Genomic DNA, 19,036 nt, shown 5'->3' with positions numbered 1-19,036 from the left:
TTTGCAACAACCTATTTTCTGAATTCATAAGCATTTCAGTATCCTTTCTGGACATGCAATGTGCTGTCCTACTTTTAACACAGCATATGACTTCTTATTTATGTTGCTTTCAAGCTATCTCCTGTTTCTATTTACGCTTTAGTTACTTACACGCTCAACTGTACTAATCTACGCCACACTACTCTAAGCCACTCTACATCACTCTACTGTTCACCACTGCACTCTGCGCCACTCTACCCCACTCTACTCTACGCCACTCTACATCACTCTACTGTTCACCACTGCACTCTGCGCCACTCTACCCCACTCTACTCTACGCCACTCTACATCACTCTACTGTTCACCACTGCACTCTGCGCCACTCTACCCTACACCACTCTACGCCACTCTACATCACTCTACTGTTCACCACTGCACTCTGCGCCACTCAACCCTACACCACTCTACTCTACGCCACTCTACATCACTCTGCTGTTCACCACTGCACTCTGCGCCACTCTACCCTACACCACTCACCGCCACTCTACATCACTCTACTGTTCACCACTGCACTCTGCGCCACTCTACCCCACACCACTCTACTCTCCGCCACTCTACATCACTCTACTGTTCACCACTGCACTCTGCGCCACTCTACCCCACACCACTCTACTCTCTGCCACTCTACATCACTCTACTGTTCACCACTGCACTCTGCGCCACTCTACCCCACACCACTCTACTCTACGCCACTCTACTGTTCACCACTGCACTCTGCGCCACTCTACCCCACACCACTCTCCGCCACTCTACATCACTCTACTGTTCACCACTGCACTCTGCGCCACTCTACCCCACACCACTCTACTCTACGCCACTCTACTGTTCACCACTGCACTCTGCACCACTCTACCCCACACCACTGTACTCTACGCCACTCTACTGTTCACCACTGCACTCTGCGCCACTCTACCCCACACCACTCTACTCTACATCACTCTACTGTTCACCACTGCACTCTGCGCCACTCTACCCCACACCACTCTACTCTCCGCCACTCTACATCACTCTACTGTTCACCACTGCATTCTGCGCCACTCTACCCCACACCACTCTACGCCACTCTACATCACTCTACTGTTCACCACTGCACTCTGCGCCACTCTACCCCACACCACTCTCCGCCACTCTACATCACTCTACTGTTCACCACTGTACTCTGCGCCACTCTACCCCACACCACTCTACTCTACGCCACTCTACTGTTCACCACTGCACTCTGCGCCACTCTACCCTACACCACTCTACATCACTCTACTGTTCATCACTGCACTCTGCGCCACTCTACCCCACACCACTCTACTCTACGCCACTCTACATCACTCTACTGTTCACCACTGCACTCTGCGCCACTCTACCCCACACCACTCTACTCTACGCCACTCTACTGTTCACCACTGCACTCTGCGCCAATCTACCCCACACCACTCTACTCTACGCCACTCTACTGTATGCCACTCCACACCCCTACACTCTATGCCATGCCCCTTTATGCCTCTCTTATCTACGCCTCTGTATGCCGCTCTACTCTGTGCCACTCTTTGCCACTCCACTCTATACCAATCTGTTATATGCCTCTCTACTGTATGCCACTCCCCTCCACAGAATGCCAGTCTACTGCACTATGTGCCACTCTACTACACTGTACGCGAGTCCACTGTACCTCACTACACTACTCCATGTTTCTTTACTCCACTCTACGTCACTCTATGCCAGTCCACTCTACGCAACTCCACCGTACAATCCATGTCTCTCTACTCCATTCTACGTCAGCCTATGCCACTCCTCTCTACGCCACTCTACTCTACACCACTCTGGAGTCAGAAGCAGGCTGCACAATGACAGGGATATCACGGGGGTCCCAAATCTTAATATACTGTTTATGAGCGCCGTGGGCTGTGTATGCCAGTTTCTCCACTGCGGTGCAGTGGTTCACCCCATTAGTCCATCCAGCAAGGGACGGGGCAGAGGCATCTAGCCAGTGGCATGCAGTATCTTTCTTTGCCACCAAGTAGCCCATGGCCATTAGGGCTCAGGCGCTCCAAGACACCCCCAGATTGTCCACAATACTCTGCCAAATGATTTTTGGGTCTAGTTTGATTCAGCAGACTATGATGCTGCTCAGGGCTCTCTTGATAGCTAGCCAATGGCTACAAATAATTGGTCAGTCCCAGACTTATATGATAGAAGGTGCCTGGCGAGGCTCAACAGCGGAGACAAGAAAGCAAGTTACTTACCTGTAACTTTGGTTCCCCAGAATTGGTAACTTTCATAGATTCCCATGCTTTATATCGACTGTGCTATGGATATAGCTTCCACGGCTTTTCGTGCCCTAGCAGGGTCAGCAGTGCTACGTCGCCAGGGCTGGTTGAGAGCCACCTGGTTTCGTCAGGAGGTCCAAGTGGAAAAGAGAAATGTGGAGTTTGTGAAAGCTTGTAAACTGAACGAGATGGTAACACGTTGAGATACCCAGCAGCCTGCGCACCATCTCTGCCTCAGTCCATTCAACATCCTCTAGGACGCCTCGATCTATGTCCCATTTTGCTCTGAGCATCAACTGGGAGTCGGTGCGTTATTAATCAGTGTTTGATATAACCATAAGATACCCCTCTGGTCTAGGGTGTCTAGCGTTAAGGGACATTCTACGCAACTGTACTCGGTGACCGCAGTTACCTATTAAGCCTCAGCAGGTGAACACAAATCTCGGACAGCCATGGGCCCTGCCACAGCAGTGTTGCTGTTATTTTGATGTGCCATTTGATGTCTTAATACAACATAGTCTGAGAAGACTTGTAACGGGGCAAGGAATGAGGGAGGGTCTTACTGTAGAGGAGGATGAGAGGTCAGTGGGGATAAAGAGCTCCTACCCCACAGCAGGTCATCTCTATCCGCATAGAGATAGTCATGTATGAGGATCATATGAGACGCCCAATAGTAGAGTTGAGCAAACACAAGGAGATGATGGACAGAGCGCTGAAATTTTTCAGACACTCACCCCCAGTCACAGATCTGGGTTGAATCCATCATCGTTCTTTAGCTCACTTCGCCCCCCCCCCAGTTCAGACACAGCTATATGCAAATCAGTCTGACCCTGTGCCTCATGAGAACAGCCCCGACCGAACTGCCAAGCCATGTCTTCCTTGGACCGGAAACAAGCATCCTGGGACCGGTTTCGGACTAACGGCCCTCATCAGCCAGGCTAGCTTGAATCCAGTGGCACAGTGAGCAAGGGACCCACGCCTGGGCATACCCTGCCAACTTAGGGTGAACAAAGCAAACACAAGGAGATGATGGATGGCGCGCTGAAACTTTTAAGACATTCATCCTCCAGTCACAGATCTGGGTTGAATCCATCATCGTTCTTTAGCTCACTTCGCCACCCCAGTTCAGAAACAGCTATATGCAAATCAGTGTTGACCCTGTGCTTCGTGGGAACAGTTCTTTTTGCATTTGTCACCCGAGTGGGACAGGTATGCCCAGACGTGGGTCCTGTGCTCTCAATGCCACTGGAGTCAAGCTATCCTGGCTGATGAGGGCTGAAAGCCCATAAATGGTCCTAGGATGCTTGTTTCCAGTCCAGGGAGGACCTGGCTTGGCAGTTCGGGCTGGACTGTTCCCATTGGGGGCACAGGGTCAAGACTGATTTGCATATGGCTGGGTCCAAACTGGAATGGCATGGTGAGCAAAAAAATGATGGATTTAGGCCCAAATATTTGTACTGGGGTGAATATATGACATTGTTCTGCATTCTGTCCATCAATTGTTCTTTTTGCAATAGTAGAGTTGGACATCGGCCCAGACCAACCCTGCCTCAAAGGGCGTTAAGAAACATTTTTCAAAGGAGACTCGTGGCGTTTTCCCTGCTCAGAGGAAGTTGTTGCTTCGGGCCAGCAGCTCTGTAAAGAATATGCGCAGCAGCCCACGGGGACATATAGAAACGAGGGTGGGCGACCATTTTAAATAATGCCCCCCTGTCCTACAATGGAGGGCAGCCAAATTCACTCGTATTGTTTTAAAATGGCATCAGACAGATGTACAGTTCTAGTGGGAAAGGATATGTGTGGTTATAACTCATATTCAAGGTGTTGGTGGATTTATACAGAGAGACATCCGAAAGAGAACTAGGATTATTAGTCGCTTATTTTGCATTCTGTGTGTTATTGATTCAACAAGAGTGGATTACCTTTCAAGTCTGCTGTGTGTCTCTGTGATTGTAGATTACCTGACGGCTGTCGACACCTGGCTGAATGTTCTCCTTCCCAAAATGAGGCCCAAACTTTACCAAAATGGTGGAAACATCATCAGCGTCCAGGTATGTTGTGAATGAGTACAGCGAGGATGGTGGACTACGCGCACGAGCTTCGGCACCAAAGGTGAGGGAAGAGTGGCAGTGGAAGAGCAGGGCAGCTGCTGGTCAGGATCGGTGTCCATTGACAGAGCTTTGTGTGAGTCAGAGCCAGATTTCACAGTAGGACAACAGGCAACAGCATGTAAGGGGGGTTGTTTGCCATAGTCGGGAGGTGTGCTCCGAGGCTCTGCGGCTGCTGTCGCCAGGCCCTGAAGCCGATCATTCCTTTACAGCCCTGTAGAGCAGCCGCTGCCATTCCAAGACCCAACAGGCCTGTGTGGGGTGTCACGATGGAGTCAATCTGTGCCTAGACGTTCTCACAGAGCAGCATGTCTCTGCAGGAGCCCTGCGGGTTGTCTCTGTTGTTCTTAAGCTGGACATTCACTGGGATGGCTGACAGTGGTTGACTGGCCAGGTTTCTCTGCTCTCGTGGGAGCTTGCACTGAAGAAGTAGGGTACAGTTCGAGTCTGAGGAATTTACATGCAACCCAGTACTGCGATAGTAGCGCTGTTGTTCAATACAATGTCAAACTCTGCATGGATCTCAGTTCATGCAAGCTGGGAGAAGATACAGATTAGCTTTGACGTATGTATCTGTGTTCTTTTCTTGATAAAGCAAGCATTGCTTGTTCGGTATGATGTGCAAAACAATGTAAGCGTTTTCATCCTGGCGTACAGAAGGGATGCTGTAAGATTCAAGTGCATAGTCAGAGTAGTGTAGGCGGAAGGCTCTAGGATGAGGAGGATGTGGGTCAACATGACATGTATTGCCAGAGTACTTAATTGCTTCAATGCACTTCTCCTACAGGTGGAAAATGAATACGGAAGCTACTATGTTTGCGATTACAACTACCTACGATACCTGAAAGGGAAGTTCGAGTCTCTCCTAGGGGGCGACATTCTACTCTTCACCACTGATGGCAACTCGGAGAAAGAGCTGAGGTGCGGAACCTTGCAGGGCTTGTACGCCACCGTGGACTTCGGACCAAGTAAATCAACCTGTACACTTTATTTAGGCTCATGCTTCGGTCTCTCTATCTGGACCTGTGCATGCTCTGTCCTCTCTATCTGGACCTGTGCATGCTCTGTCCTGTCTATCTGGACCTGTGCATGCTCCGTTCTCTCTAGGAAGACCCATGCATGCTCTGTCCTCTCTATCTGGACCTGTGCATGCTCTGTCCTCTCTATCTGGACCTGTGCATGCTCTGTCCTCTCTATCTGGACCTGTGCATGCTCTGTCCTCTCTATCTGGGCCTGTGCATGCTCTGTCCTCTCTATCTGGACCTGTTCATGCTCTGTCCTCTCTATCTGGACCTGTGCACGCCCTGTTCTCTCTATCTGGACCTGTGCATGCTCTGTCCTCTCTATCTGGACCTGTGCATGCTCTGTCCTCTCTATCTGGACCTGTGCATGCTCTGTCCTCTCTATCTGGACCTGTGCATGCTCTGTCCTCTCTATCTGGACCTGTGCCTGCTCTGTCCTCTCTATCTGGACCTGTGCATGCTCTGTCCTCTCTATCTGGACCTGTGCATGCTCTGTCCTCTCTATCTGGACCTGTGCATGCTCTGTCCTCTCTATCTGGACCTGTGCATGCTCTGTCCTCTCTATCTGGACCTGTGCATGCTCTGTCCTCTCTATCTGGACCTGTGCATGCTCTGTCCTCTCTATCTGGACCTGTGCATGCTCTGTCCTCTCTATCTGGACCTGTGCATGCTCTGTTCTCTCTATCTGGACCTGTGCATGCTCTGTTCTCTCTATCTGGACCTGTGCATGCTCTGTCCTCTCTATCTGGACCTGTGCATGCTCTGTTCTCTCTATCTGGACCTGTGCATGCTCTGTCATCTCTATCTGGACCTGTGCATGCTCTGTTATCTCTATCTGGACCTGTGCATGCTCTGTCCTCTCTATCTGGACCTGTGCATGCTCTGTCCTCTCTATCTGGACCTGTGCATGCTCTGTGCTCTCCATCTGGACCCGTGCACGCTCTGTTCTCTCTATCTGGACCTGTGCATGCTCTGTTCTCTCTATCTGGACCTGTGCATGCTCTGTCCTCTCTATCTGGACCTGTGCATGCTCTGTCCTCTCTATCTGGACCTGTGCATGCTCTGTCCTCTCTATCTGGACCTGTGCATGCTCTGTCCTCTCTATCTGGACCTGTGCATGCTCTGTCCTCTCAGTCTGGACCTGTGCATGCTCTATTATCTCTCTCTCTCCCTCTCTCCCTCTCTCTTTGGACCTGTGCAAGGAAGCATGCTCTATCCCCCCGCGCTCACTCTCTCTCTCTCTCTCTCTCTCTCTCTCTCTCTCTCTCTCTCTCTCTCTCTCCTCTTTCAAATGGATACAGGCTCTGTTCCCTCTCTTGTGATGGACACATGCTCTGTTACCTCTCTCTTTGAAAGGAGGCATGTTTTGTTCTCTCTCTCTCTCTCTCTCTTTGTTTCTCTCTCTCAAACCAGCTCATGCTCTGTTCCCTCTCTCTTTTGATGGAGGAGTAGAGAGGGGATGCCAGCGATCTGTAGTCACGCTCCACAACACAAATGAAGGGCAATCTGATATCTGGGAGCCGTTCTCAGATCCATTTTTCTAGGAACAATTCAGGACTAGATCCCTCCACCTTGTCAGGAAACCCCACAAAGCGTAGATTACAGTGGTGGGATCTACCCTCTGCATTGTCGACTTGCAATTCCAACTTCCGCATTTGAGCTTCCAGGGTTAGTACAGTCACTTTCACTTCCTTAATTTCTTCTTGCAGTGGGGAGGAGTTTTGTTCAGTGTCAATAGAACTCTCCATCACTTTTCGAACATCTGCACAAAGAAGATTCATATCATGGGCCATTACATCAATTTACTTTTTGTCGCTGCGCTAGAAGTGTTGATGTCTGCCAGGATCTGGGACCCTGAGGATCTGCAGCACATCATCTGTCACATGTGTGCAGGGGTTAGGGGGGTCGTGCCCCGCCGGAAGCCTCATACTGATCATTTGTGGTCTGCTGGTATGCACACGTAGTTTTGTCACGAACCATCATATGACCTGGTCTGCACCAACACTCCAGCAAGCCAGCACAGGAACAGCAGACATCGCGTGGTAGACCACATATACATTTATGATGGTATAAAAGACACTGTGGCCACCCAACCAATGTGAAGAAATTAGAGTTAAGCCCTTGACGAGGGCCAAAAGCAAGCGAGGGTGCCACTGCCAGCTCCAGGTGCCCACCCGACGCAGGGCCAGTACCTTGGCTCAAGCAGCAAATAGATGGCCAAACTACTGATCCAGCCTCCAGGGTCACATCACAGGTACCACCATCAATTGGCGTAGAACACTATGCCCAAAGGTCCCACTGCCAAGCCTCTCTTGCCACTGCAATCCTAAGTTAACCAAGAGAGAGGCCCCATTCTCATTTGCACTGAACCTCCAGACTATGGGTCACTCACCGGGCAGCACTCCTCCCCAGTGTTTACCAGACATCAATGATCTCTATGAGGAGGAGGGATAGCAATCATATTCAAAAAAGATTATGAACGCGCCTGTTTCGAGCTAGCAGGCCTCCACGAGATCGAAGCTTTAGGCTTCTGCCTCACCCTCTCGCCGAATCACTCGTTAGCAGGGGTCCTTGTCTACCGACCTCCTGGCTCTGCCAGCAAGTGCCACCACTCACTGGAAAACGCCCTGGCACATTGGGCAACGAGATATACTAATTTCATGGTATTGGGTGATTTTAACATTCACATAGACAATGTCATAGGGCCAGAAACCATTGCTTTACAGGAGATTATGTGTCCGCTGAGACTGAAACAAGAGGTTTTTGGTCCCACCCGTCTGGCAGGGCATATTCTTACTACTCTGTCTACTCCGCTGCCTTGGACACATCACTATCTTATCTCTTTCACTTGGTGTCAGATGTGTAGTAAGTTGCACATAAGAAGTAGTGGTCCCTCCACTTATCGGGCCTATCACAAATTACAACCAGAGGCTATTAATCAGGCTCTGTCTTCTTCCTCCCCAGTCATGACAGGGAATGTAGATTGCAACACCGTCCTTGTAAATAACTCGATCTGTGAGACGGTGAATGCACAAGCACCTATAAAAAAGTCCTCTCAAATGAGATCTTGCCCGACGGCCGCTTGGTATAGTACCAAGCTTAGCGTCCGTTAGGGCCAATGCAAGAAGCTGGAGAGAATATGGGGACGAGAGTACTCCACTGATGATAACATTGCTTACAAAGCTGCTGAAAGCTATACCAAGTGAAACTGCACCTTGCTAAAAAAAAAAGTTTTTTGATACTAGGGTTATAGGAGCGGACAACAAAGAAAAGGCAATTTTTAAAATCGTTGATTCCTTTCTGCATCCTGTGGTCTCATCGAGAGACTGAACCCCCTCTTTGAACTGGTGCAAAGAACTTGATCAATTTTTTCATGAAAAAATGATGTCCCTTCAAAAAAGTTTGGGGATTCCAGCACCCTCTGCAGAATCAGGGGCTGAGATTAGCTGCCTCTCCACTCACGTATGCAACCTTAGACACCTTCACCCCTATCCTCCTGGCTCAGTCCTTAGCATCACTAAAAAAGCCTTAAATCTGGCTTCCCCCTCGATCGTTGCCCTATCGTGATTGTAAATATGGTGGCACCAGCGATTAATCCCTCTATAAACCATATTTTCAACTCCTCATTGGCTGCAGGGATAGCTCTCTCTATGTGGAAAAAAGCAAAAGTCCTGCCACTGCTAAAAAAAAAAACTACGGCAGACCCTAAGCAATCAATAAACTACAGGCCTATTTCCCTTCTCCCCGCCTTCTCTAAAATTGTGGACAAAAAAGTTAATGGTCAACTGTCCATATATCTGGAAGCCAACGGTATTCTTCACTCTACGCAATCTGACTTCCGTCCCCAATTTAGTATTGAGACGGCACTCTTGGAAGTGACTGCGCACATCCAAAACATCCTTAACAAGGGAGGCAAAGCAATGCTGATACTGCTTGGCCTCACAGCGGCATTTGACACGGTATCTCATCTCAAGCTGCTGGAACGAAGACGTGAAATAGGAATCAGACACCAGGCTTATACCTGGCTGGCATAATTCCTGGACAGACGGTCGCTGGAAGTCTGGCTGCCACCTTATACAGCTCATGCCAGGCCCAAGATGGTGGGAGTGCCACAGGGGTCGTCTCTCACCCCTACGCTGTTTGTTTACTTGAAACCCCGTGCAACGTTGGCAGAGTCTCTTGGCGCTTTGGCCATCTCGTATGTAGATGACACACAGATGTTGTTTACATGTGATAAAGACACGGACTTAGATGAGAAGGAGATTTCCGACTGTCTTACCAATGGCTTTCAATGGCTGGAGCTGCATCACCTAAGACGCAACCCGGATAAAACGTGATCTTTGGAGCTGTCTCTCACAGCTTTGTGGTAGACTGCTGGCCAAGCAATAGGCCACATCCGGGGCCCTCAAAAAACGGTGTCAAGAACCTAGGAATTGAAATTGACAGCTCACTCTCCTTCCTCCTGCAGATCCAAGCCTTGACGGGGTCATGCTTCAGCGTGCTCCGCATGCGGAAAAGATTTCTACCGCTCCTCTCTGAGGCAGCAGCTAGAAAGGTGGTGCAGACTCCAATCACATCTAGACTGACCTACGGGAATGCTCTGTGCCTGGGTCTCCCCGACTACCTCTTTAACAGACTTCAAGTGGTGCCGAATGCTGCAGCAAGTCTTCTGCTTACTCTCCCTCCTAGATCCCACATGACACCCCCACTTAAAGGCCCTCCATTGGTCCCCAAGGAAATAAAGGGTGACGTTTAAAGTAATGGTCCTTATGCACAAGTCCTTGTATGGGACGGGACCATCATATCTCAAAGAGAGAATCAGTTCCTATATCCCCGCCCGTACTCTTTACTCTTGATCGGCTCACATGGCAAGGGTCTCTTGAATTAACCGTCTCCGTATGGGTGGGAGATCCTTTGCATATCTTGCTCCCTGTTCCTGGAATAGTCTCCCTCCTTTCTTGAGGCTGATAGACAGCCTAGAACTGTTCAAGAAGAAACTCAAAGCTCACCACTTTAACAATTAGTAGCCCGCCTGCGTCTGCCCCTCCCCCTCCTTGGAGTAGCTGCGCGCTTTATAAATGGTTATAACATAACATACCTCCACTATCTCCCAGGGCAATGCAGTAGGGACCTCACAGCAACCTTTCCTCTGAAACATGCTGTATCCCAGGATATGCAGGAATGTTTTTGGTGAGGCCCCAGTTGGGCCTGCCAGCATCGACTTAGTTGCCTCGGGGTGGGGAGGAGGGCCTCCGGATCAGATACTGCACTATGTGGTGTGGTCTGTAATAGTTATGTAGTGCCGCTGCCGATCCACCTGGCCTCCCAGCAGTGGGCAAAAGAGACAGAGATGATGGACGGAATGCAGAGCAATTCAAACAGTCAGCCCTAGTCAATAGATCTGGGTTAAAGCCATCATTATTTTGCTCACCATGCCACCCAAGTTTAGGCCCAGCCATATGCAAATCAGTCTTGACCCTGTGCCTCATGGGAACAGTCTAGCCCGAACTGCCGAGCCAGGTCCTTACTGCACCAGAAACTAGAATCCTGGGACCGGTTTTGGGGCATCACCCCTCATCAGCCAGGTTAGCTTGAATACAGTGACACATTGTTCCGGGGTCCCAGGTCTGGGCATACCCGGTGCACGTAGGGCGAGGAAGCAAAAGACACACAGATGATAAAACAAAATAGAATTGCACCAGATTTTGCCCAGCTATTTGTGAAAGTGCACCCATACAGCTGAATACATGGGCATACTTTTACCATGCTCGCTGTTTCTGAAAAATAAATCCGTCTCGCCTTTGGGACCTTATATGTATTTAGCTATGCAGCACATTAGCCTGGGTGCTGAAACATCTACTGTTCTTTAACATGGAGGGAAAGTAAGCACCAAACCCCGTGACACGCCAGGTATGTGAACACATGGAGAGAAATATTGCCTGTCAGCGGGAAAAGGTATATTCCAAAGCTCTGTTTTTAATATAAAATCGGGGCCTTCAGTGACCTTATCACTGAAAATACAAGATTCAAAAAAGATATTATTGTCTACGGGTGCTCGTGGAAGACTATTTCTATGGACTGGAATCTAGAGAATGCTAAAGTGATTCTGGTATTTTACTGACCTCTGCTGGTCGTTTTCTATCAAGAAAGTTAAATAGAGGCAGTGCCGTTGGCTTAGAGAATAGGGGGAGTAAATCTTCAGTAGCCCCCTCCTCTGGAGGTGACGCTGGGCCCAAATTATTACTAATATGGTCTAGAATGTCTGACAACTGATCCCGGGAAATGAACTTCCCATCAGGCACCACAAGTCTCTCAGGACCAGATAACTCAGAGCCAGTAGAGTCACCATCACCATCATCATCATCCAGCCTAGCTTTACGTTTGGCAGACAGGGCTCTGGCGACAGAGGCATTGATCGTAGCCAAGGTTGTCAGGGAGACCGAAGCCCCATCCAGGACAACACCAGTACACCTATCCGGAACCTCCAGATGGGAACCACTGTCCTCCGAATCCAGGGAATGAGACCTTCTCTTTGCCCTACGCTTCTCCACAGCATTCAATGAGCAAACCAACACCCAGAAATACCAGAATAAATAGGACCCAGAATACCTGAATGCTGAGTAGGAGCCAGTAAAAACAAAACATGCATGACTCTGCAACTCACAAGCCACGAAAAACTCGGAGCCAATCCCAAGCACACATGACCCTAGAAGTAATAGGCCACAACCGAAACCCGGTAATCCTGCCAGCACGGATCAGGCTGCTCACCCTATAAATGCCAGGAGTGGACCCAACCGCAAGACAGCAGTTCCTGGAGACACAGTCTCCCTGGTAACCAGCACCCGCCACGTAGTCGGCCAGAGGCAAGCACAGCAGACTTCTGGCCCGGCCGATGAAACTGTCTGCGGGACACGGCGTTGTGGTTGAGGGAAAACTCACTGCAATTTAATGCTATAAGACGGAGGTGCTCTACTGTGCTACGGAAAGGCTTCCCTCCATCCTGCCCAGTAATTTTTGGCCCCTGGACACCCCGACTGTCATTCAGCCTTTAAAGACTGTTCGTAATCTGGGCGTGACTTTTGATAGTAAACTTACTATGGAAGCGCAGGTGACGAAAACAGTGGATTGTTGTCTGGCCATTATTAGATCTTTGAGGAAGATTTTCCCTTTGCTGCCCCCTTTGGCTCGCACGCTAATAGCAGGCAGTACTATTCTTAGCAGATTAGATTACTGCAATGCCTTGTTGCTTGAGTCTCCTAACTTCCTTCTTGATAAGCTGCAGAGGATCCAGTCAACGGCAGCCAAATTAGTGCTTGGCTGGTTCAGAAGGTCTTCTTCTTCTTTGGCTTCGGCTGAATTGCATTGGCTTCCACTGAGACAGAGAGTTCAGTTTAAGTCTCTTTGCTTAGTGTTTAAAGCCCTGAATGGGCTGGGGCCCGTTTCTTTTCAAGGTTAATTTGAATGGTATGTCCCCATGAGAACCCTGCGCTCCTCGGGGGCAAAGTTAGTAAAGTTACCTAGATTTAGGAAAGTTAGATCAGGTGGCAGATCCTTTGAGGTGACAGGTGCGAAGCTCTGGAATGCTTTGCCTTTGGAACTTAGACAAGTTAGTGACCTCCTCCTTTTTAGAAGGAGGCTAAAAACATGGCTGTTTCCGAAGATTTAGACTGTTGTCTGTAGTGCGGCCCTATACTTGCAGTGTCTCTGAAATTCTAGCGCCAGGATGCCTGCCAGGTGACAGTGCGCTTTAGAAATATAATAAATAAAATAAATAAATAAATAAAGCTATCTGGAGCACAGCCCACCGCACTACAGGCGGCTTGGCCCCCTCACCTGAAGCGCCTGCAAACAGGCTTATCCACCTTCAAGCCTCCCTGCTGCATGCCTCTTCTGAAGTCCGGATGCTGCCGATGGCGCTTCCGAATCCAGGGCGTAATCTTATCCATGCGAGCTCCCTAACCCCGCCGGCACCGCACAGCCAGGAACAGGGCTGCAGCGAAATGCTGGAGCACACACCCTGTGAATGCCAATAGGAGCTGTGTGAACACAAACTAGTCACATACCTAGCTGCCAAGGCGATAAAGGGGGTGCCTGCCTTGAGCTGTACTTCTCAGCAGGCCATACAAAGAGGTAGGGGTGGACAAACGTCCTCGGTGCACTTTTGTAGTTTATGGACGTCTGCCCACTCAAAGGCACCCGCTGGATATGAGCAGCCATTTGGCTCCCACAAAGGGGGTGGTGAATTGTGCTGAAAGTGTCGGTTGTCTCAAATTTATTTTGAGCAGTAGCAAGTTGTAACTTGGAAAAAGCGGTCACGTCCATTGCCCATGAGCTGCGAGACAACGGACAGCGGGAGGGGGCCAGGAACAAAAGGAACACAGAGAACGGGAGTGGGCGGGAACAGGAAAGTAAACGGAGCAGCGCTAGCGTGCTGGCTCAAGCTCAATCTAAAACAAGATTTCTGGAGCAACCGAGGGTTCTTTTGCAGTGCACCCCAGGGATGTCACTTTCGGTACACCACGGCTTCGTCGGGCCTGCCAGTAAATGACTGCGCACTACTTTAAAACAAGCATTTGCAATGCAATTCGACTCGCATTTACGTGAGACCTATTGCATTGAAAATGGGAGTGCGGGCGTCCAAGAAGGCACGAACAGGAGTGGCAGAGGGTGAGAAGGGGGCGAGAAGTCATGGCCTCGGGAGGGACCACAGGGCAGAAAATAGTGTTGGAGTAAAAGGGCCAATAGCCAGGGAAGGATACAAATAACAACATGGCCGTCAGGAGGAGGGACTAACAAGCCTAAAACCAATCAGAAGGCTGCATTTAGGATGTAAGCCAATCAAAAAGATGGGCGGAGAGTGGGTGGAACTTCCAGAAAGCTTCCACGCTATAGTGTATACTGCATGTCTAGCAAAACGAGCAGCACATGCGCAGCAACGCTAGGCGAGACCTAAAAATGGGTGTAAAATGTTATACAAAGTAAAAACTTTGTAGTAAAGGCTGTTTCCCATCGAAATCTGCGTAGATCACATGTATGATCGAGAGATCCAAATCTGTGCAGATCACCTATATGGTATAGACAGATGCTAATCTGTCTGGATATCCTTTATGATAAAGACAGATACAAATGTCTAGATCATCTATATGATACAGATACAAATCTGCCTTGATCACCTTGTGGAAAAGTAAATTTTGCCATGTTCTGTGTCCCTACGTGTCCCCCATCTTATGTTATGTGTGCATGATTAATATGCATATGTATTCCCCATGTTCGATTAAAGACGCAATTATAGTTGTGTCCATCCCTAGTATGCCAGTTTCCAGTTCTCGTGAATACTACGAATATTAGGCCTATGTAAAGCTACGTTGCCACGTTTCCCAGTGTGCACGTTATTTCATTGTAAAGTCCCCGTTTCTAGGCCTCAAAAGGGCCCGGACACCAGATTCAGCTCCTGTCTCCTGAGCCCTCGCTGAGGAGCGATACAGCCCCCACCTGTGTTCCTGACCCTTCACTTACTTCCTGCCTCACAGTGCCCGGCTCGGCCTGGCTCTGCCTCTCAGTCTGCCAAGAGTATGTTATGATTCTAGTTATCAGTCCAGCCCTCCTTCTCTGCATTCCTAAGCTACTGAATCGCATCAATAGTTTCCGTCACAGTCTAGCCTTTACGTCTCCATGTAAGAGAAATACTGCATTTATGGTCATTTAATATTCTTCTTCATCACGCACTACATGTAGAATAATGCATGCACCAGTCTTAGAGTCTGTTAGCCTTTACCCCGATAACTTTTGGATTCTATCAACATGTTCCCTAAACATCAGATACTAGATAGTGTTAGGTACATGTCGCCCTGACTCTCCAGACTTCAGTCTCTGCTCCTAGCGCAGAAGTCATAGCCCCCAGCTTCTCCTAGTAACGCGTCATTGTTAGTTTGCGCGCACCACTAGGTTAGAGGTCCCGGCTCCTTAGGTAGCCCCCTCCATGTTTCCGCCCCATTTATGACATATTCTGTTACGTTTACATCACATGTCTATGTATACGCCTCCTGTTACACCCACTTTCACCCTTATCTTTCGCGACTGCTATTGACCACACCCACTGCTCCGCCTATTGTATGTATTGCAATTGCAACTGTTTTAGTATATATGCTTGTGTATTGTTATTAAAGTTAGCGCGCTCATTCCAGATCCTGCCCCCAGGCAGCTGCCATCCCATTCCTGTGCAGGTTGTCCTGTTCCTGTCCTTTATGCTGTATTAAACCTGCAAACTCCTACTACCTCGAATCTTGACTCTTATTTATTGAGCTATCTTTTATTGCTATGTCCAGTCAAACCTAGATCCGGTATTATTTATTTATATACCACATAATGGCGCCCGAACAGGAACTTGCCCTTTCCCCACGCGCCGGTGAAGCCACGTATGCCCCCTGACCCTCTGCAGCCGTGACGGAACCATACCGGCCACGTGCAGATATTTCTGCTTCAAGTATACCTCTGGCCCACGGAGGAGACGGAGGTTGCGGTCCAGCATCCAGACGAGGCGGTGGAGGAACGCGGCGAGTCCCGACCAGAGCCCAAGCCGAGAGTCCGAGGTATCCGGAGGCCCACCCGTAACAGAAGTCCGAAGTTCGTCCGTCCGGTGTCGAAGCAGTCCCGTCCAGTCCGAGGCCTTCCGTTCTTGCTGCCCGGTGAGTACCATTGCTGGGGTAGTATCTAGACAGGGTCAATCTAATTGACTCTGGTCCGTGGGTTTTGGTGGTACACAGACCCAAAAACGAAGTGTCCACTCCGGTGGATGCGGGTCCTGACGTGTCTCTTTATGAGACCGGTAAGTTTCGTACTGTTCTAGCAGTGCATCTAGTTTCTGTTCTAGTCAGTTCTGTTCTCGAAAAAATTCATGTGTTCCAGGTAGTATTCTGTTCAGACTGTTATTTTTAAATGTTTTTCATGTATTTTAATGTCGTGGTATGAAAGTGGTGTAAGTATCGTGTTCATTGTGTATTGTATTGTGTCCAGATTACAGTTCAGTCATGCCGTTATTTTCCAGACTACGTCAGTTAAAAACTAGAAAAGGTCTGTTAGAAGAAGCAGTTCCTGTCCCGCCTAGGGACAGTCCAGGTCACTTTATGTATCAGAAGCATGGCATAAGTGCCATATTATATCTAGATTTATGGGTAGAGTATACCAAACAGTTAGAAGAAAAGTATAGATGGCCCGTATCGGGTACATGGGATGCCGAGTGCATCATGCGAGTAGAAGAAGCATTATGGAAAAAGAAAGCCAGACAGTCACAGAAAGATGCCATCGAGTTATGGCGCAAAGAATCTCATAAAAGAACCGAAAAAGAAATCAGAAAGTCAGAATTAAGTAGAGAATCCTTAGAAAGAGCCCACGAAAGGGAATTAATCGAGATAGGTGAACGAGTTAAAACCGAACAGTCAGACAGACAGAGGAATGCCCTCATAAAGGGTATGTATCCTCTTCTTGCCGAGGGCTTGCCAAAAGCGACCCCGGAGGCATCCAGTAATTTTCCGCCACCATTAGTTCCGACCAAGCTACGTCACAAACCGACCGCAGCTGATATTTTCATCTCGTCCTACTTGGACGACACAGTCCCAGAATATGCAAATCCTGTTCCGACAGTCCCTGTAAATCATGCCATTCCTGCTCCTCCAGATACCGGAGTACCTGCTACGGTACCCCCGGTCCAGCCTACATTACAACTTCCCGCCACTCTGCCAGCACGAAGAGTATCAGTCGACGATTCCAGTTTAGGGGCCGCAGGAGGAGGTCCTCCTGGTACCCCGCCACCACACCAACGTTTAACGTTAGTCGAGTTACATGAATGTGCGTTACAGCGTACGCCCAAATATAAGTCCGTTGCAGATATCCGACGAGCTCTTACTGAATGCCGCTATGATCCAGTCGCAGGTGATGATAGTACGGTTATATATTCCATACGTGTAAGACGGGTGACCGGGTATTTGGACACCCTACCAGATATGAAAGAAGATCTAGACAGAATATATCGTTTCATCCGTACAGGGGATGATCCAGAAAGTATTGGCGAAGCCATGTCTCAAAGGAAAGCTGAAATCCAGCTCATGATATTAAAGTTTCTGATTAATTGTTTAATAAGGGAACAAGATTATCCGTCCAAAGATCCGAGCGAAATGAGAATCCTGACAAGGTGGAGTGATAATATAGCCGAGGGTAAGCACAGAACTATCAGTAGTATAGAGAGTATGTACAAGAAAATTCGTAAGGAAATAATAAGGTTACACGAACAACGTAAAGCAGCACAAGTAAGCGAGAAAGAGAATGACTCTCCTACGGAAGAGGTAGACGACGAGAATCCCGCCAGAATAGCGTATGTAGGAAAATCTAGATTTCCAGACCGCTATTTACGCCTAGAACGCAAGTCAGTTTTTCATCATTCAGCACCGGAACAAGGTTCTCTAGAACAAGTATTTCAAGCTACCGATCACATTCTGAAATCACGAATCGGTTATAGTGAGTTAAGTACTATGCATGAACAAGAACTAGTCCGATCAGCAGTCCGATGGATTACTGATTCTACCACTTTTCCAGATGAAATAGTGGCACACATGTTTCTGAAATTGCCCCCAGCCGAGCAGCGACTGGTGGGTATGTATATGATCCAGCCCCTCATCACATTGTATGAGGGTCAACATTCTGATCCAGGTCCGTTACATGATGTCCTGAACGAGTTACTCCAGTATAAATGGAAAGGTTTAGGTACCGATTTAATTAGTGTCATTCTAGAACAGCGCCACAAATATAGTATGTTTCTGAACCCGCATTTTGTTCATGTCTCACCTCCAGAAAGTAAACCGTTTTACATAGATAGACAGAACCCGCTACGAGAAGTACACCCAGTCAGGACAGCAGGTGGTGAAATGCAAAGAGTATTTGTTTACACCCCGATTACAAAGATGGAACTCTTAGAGATGAAGAAATTAATTCCCTGTCACGACAAAGATCCAGCAGGGTTCCACCGAGAATTAAAAGACATGCTCCGTATGGGAGAATACACTTATCCAGATATTATTAAAATGCTAAAAGTCCTATTGCCTGCAGGGGTATACGAGAAACTCAAGGAAAAAGATTGGGAGGTGGGAGAGAAAAAGATCGGTTGGGCAGTTCTAGAAGCTGAAGATAAGATACGAGTACCAGGTACCGGTCTTGGAGAGAAATGTAAAGAATTACCAGAACTGTTAATACAAGTTTTGCCCAGATTATTAGCCACTAAAAAGGAAGACTGGGATGCAATCTCAGCCTGTAAACAGAAACAAGACGAAGATACTAGTGATTTTTATTCTAGATTTGAGAAATGCTTTATTATAAACAGTGGCTTGAAGACGAGTAGTGAGTCATACCCTCATCTTTTTGTTACTAAATTAGTTGAGAATTCTAGTCCACAAGTTAAGAATCGAGTTTTGAAAGTCGAAAGTACATGGCAAGCTAGTACCCCGTCCCAGATGTTACAGATGCTCCAGTACCACCAGAATAGAATCAGAGAAGAGCAAGAACACGAGAGAAAACGTATGAAAGACACGAAAATGAAAGTACTAGTTGCACAATCTGT

At 48.4% G+C, this 19,036-nt stretch overlaps 1 protein-coding gene across 2 annotated transcripts in view; it reads left to right on the top strand.

Moving 5' to 3' along the window:
• Positions 1-19,036, top strand: part of GLB1L (galactosidase beta 1 like) — a 192,436-nt gene that overhangs the window by 25,455 nt on the left and 147,945 nt on the right. For both annotated transcript variants that reach the window (XM_078679155.1, XM_078679157.1), the window contains 2 exons: positions 4,257-4,351; positions 5,196-5,376. In XM_078679155.1, coding sequence (XP_078535281.1) covers positions 4,257-4,351; positions 5,196-5,376 — 276 coding nt within the window. The remainder of the gene's footprint in view (positions 1-4,256; positions 4,352-5,195; positions 5,377-19,036) is intronic.

This window comes from Lissotriton helveticus, chromosome 3_1, assembly GCF_964261635.1.
Source record: "Lissotriton helveticus chromosome 3_1, aLisHel1.1, whole genome shotgun sequence".
In the NCBI taxonomy this organism is placed as follows: domain Eukaryota; kingdom Metazoa; phylum Chordata; class Amphibia; order Caudata; family Salamandridae; genus Lissotriton; species Lissotriton helveticus.
This window is presented reverse-complemented; position numbering and strand designations above follow the sequence as displayed.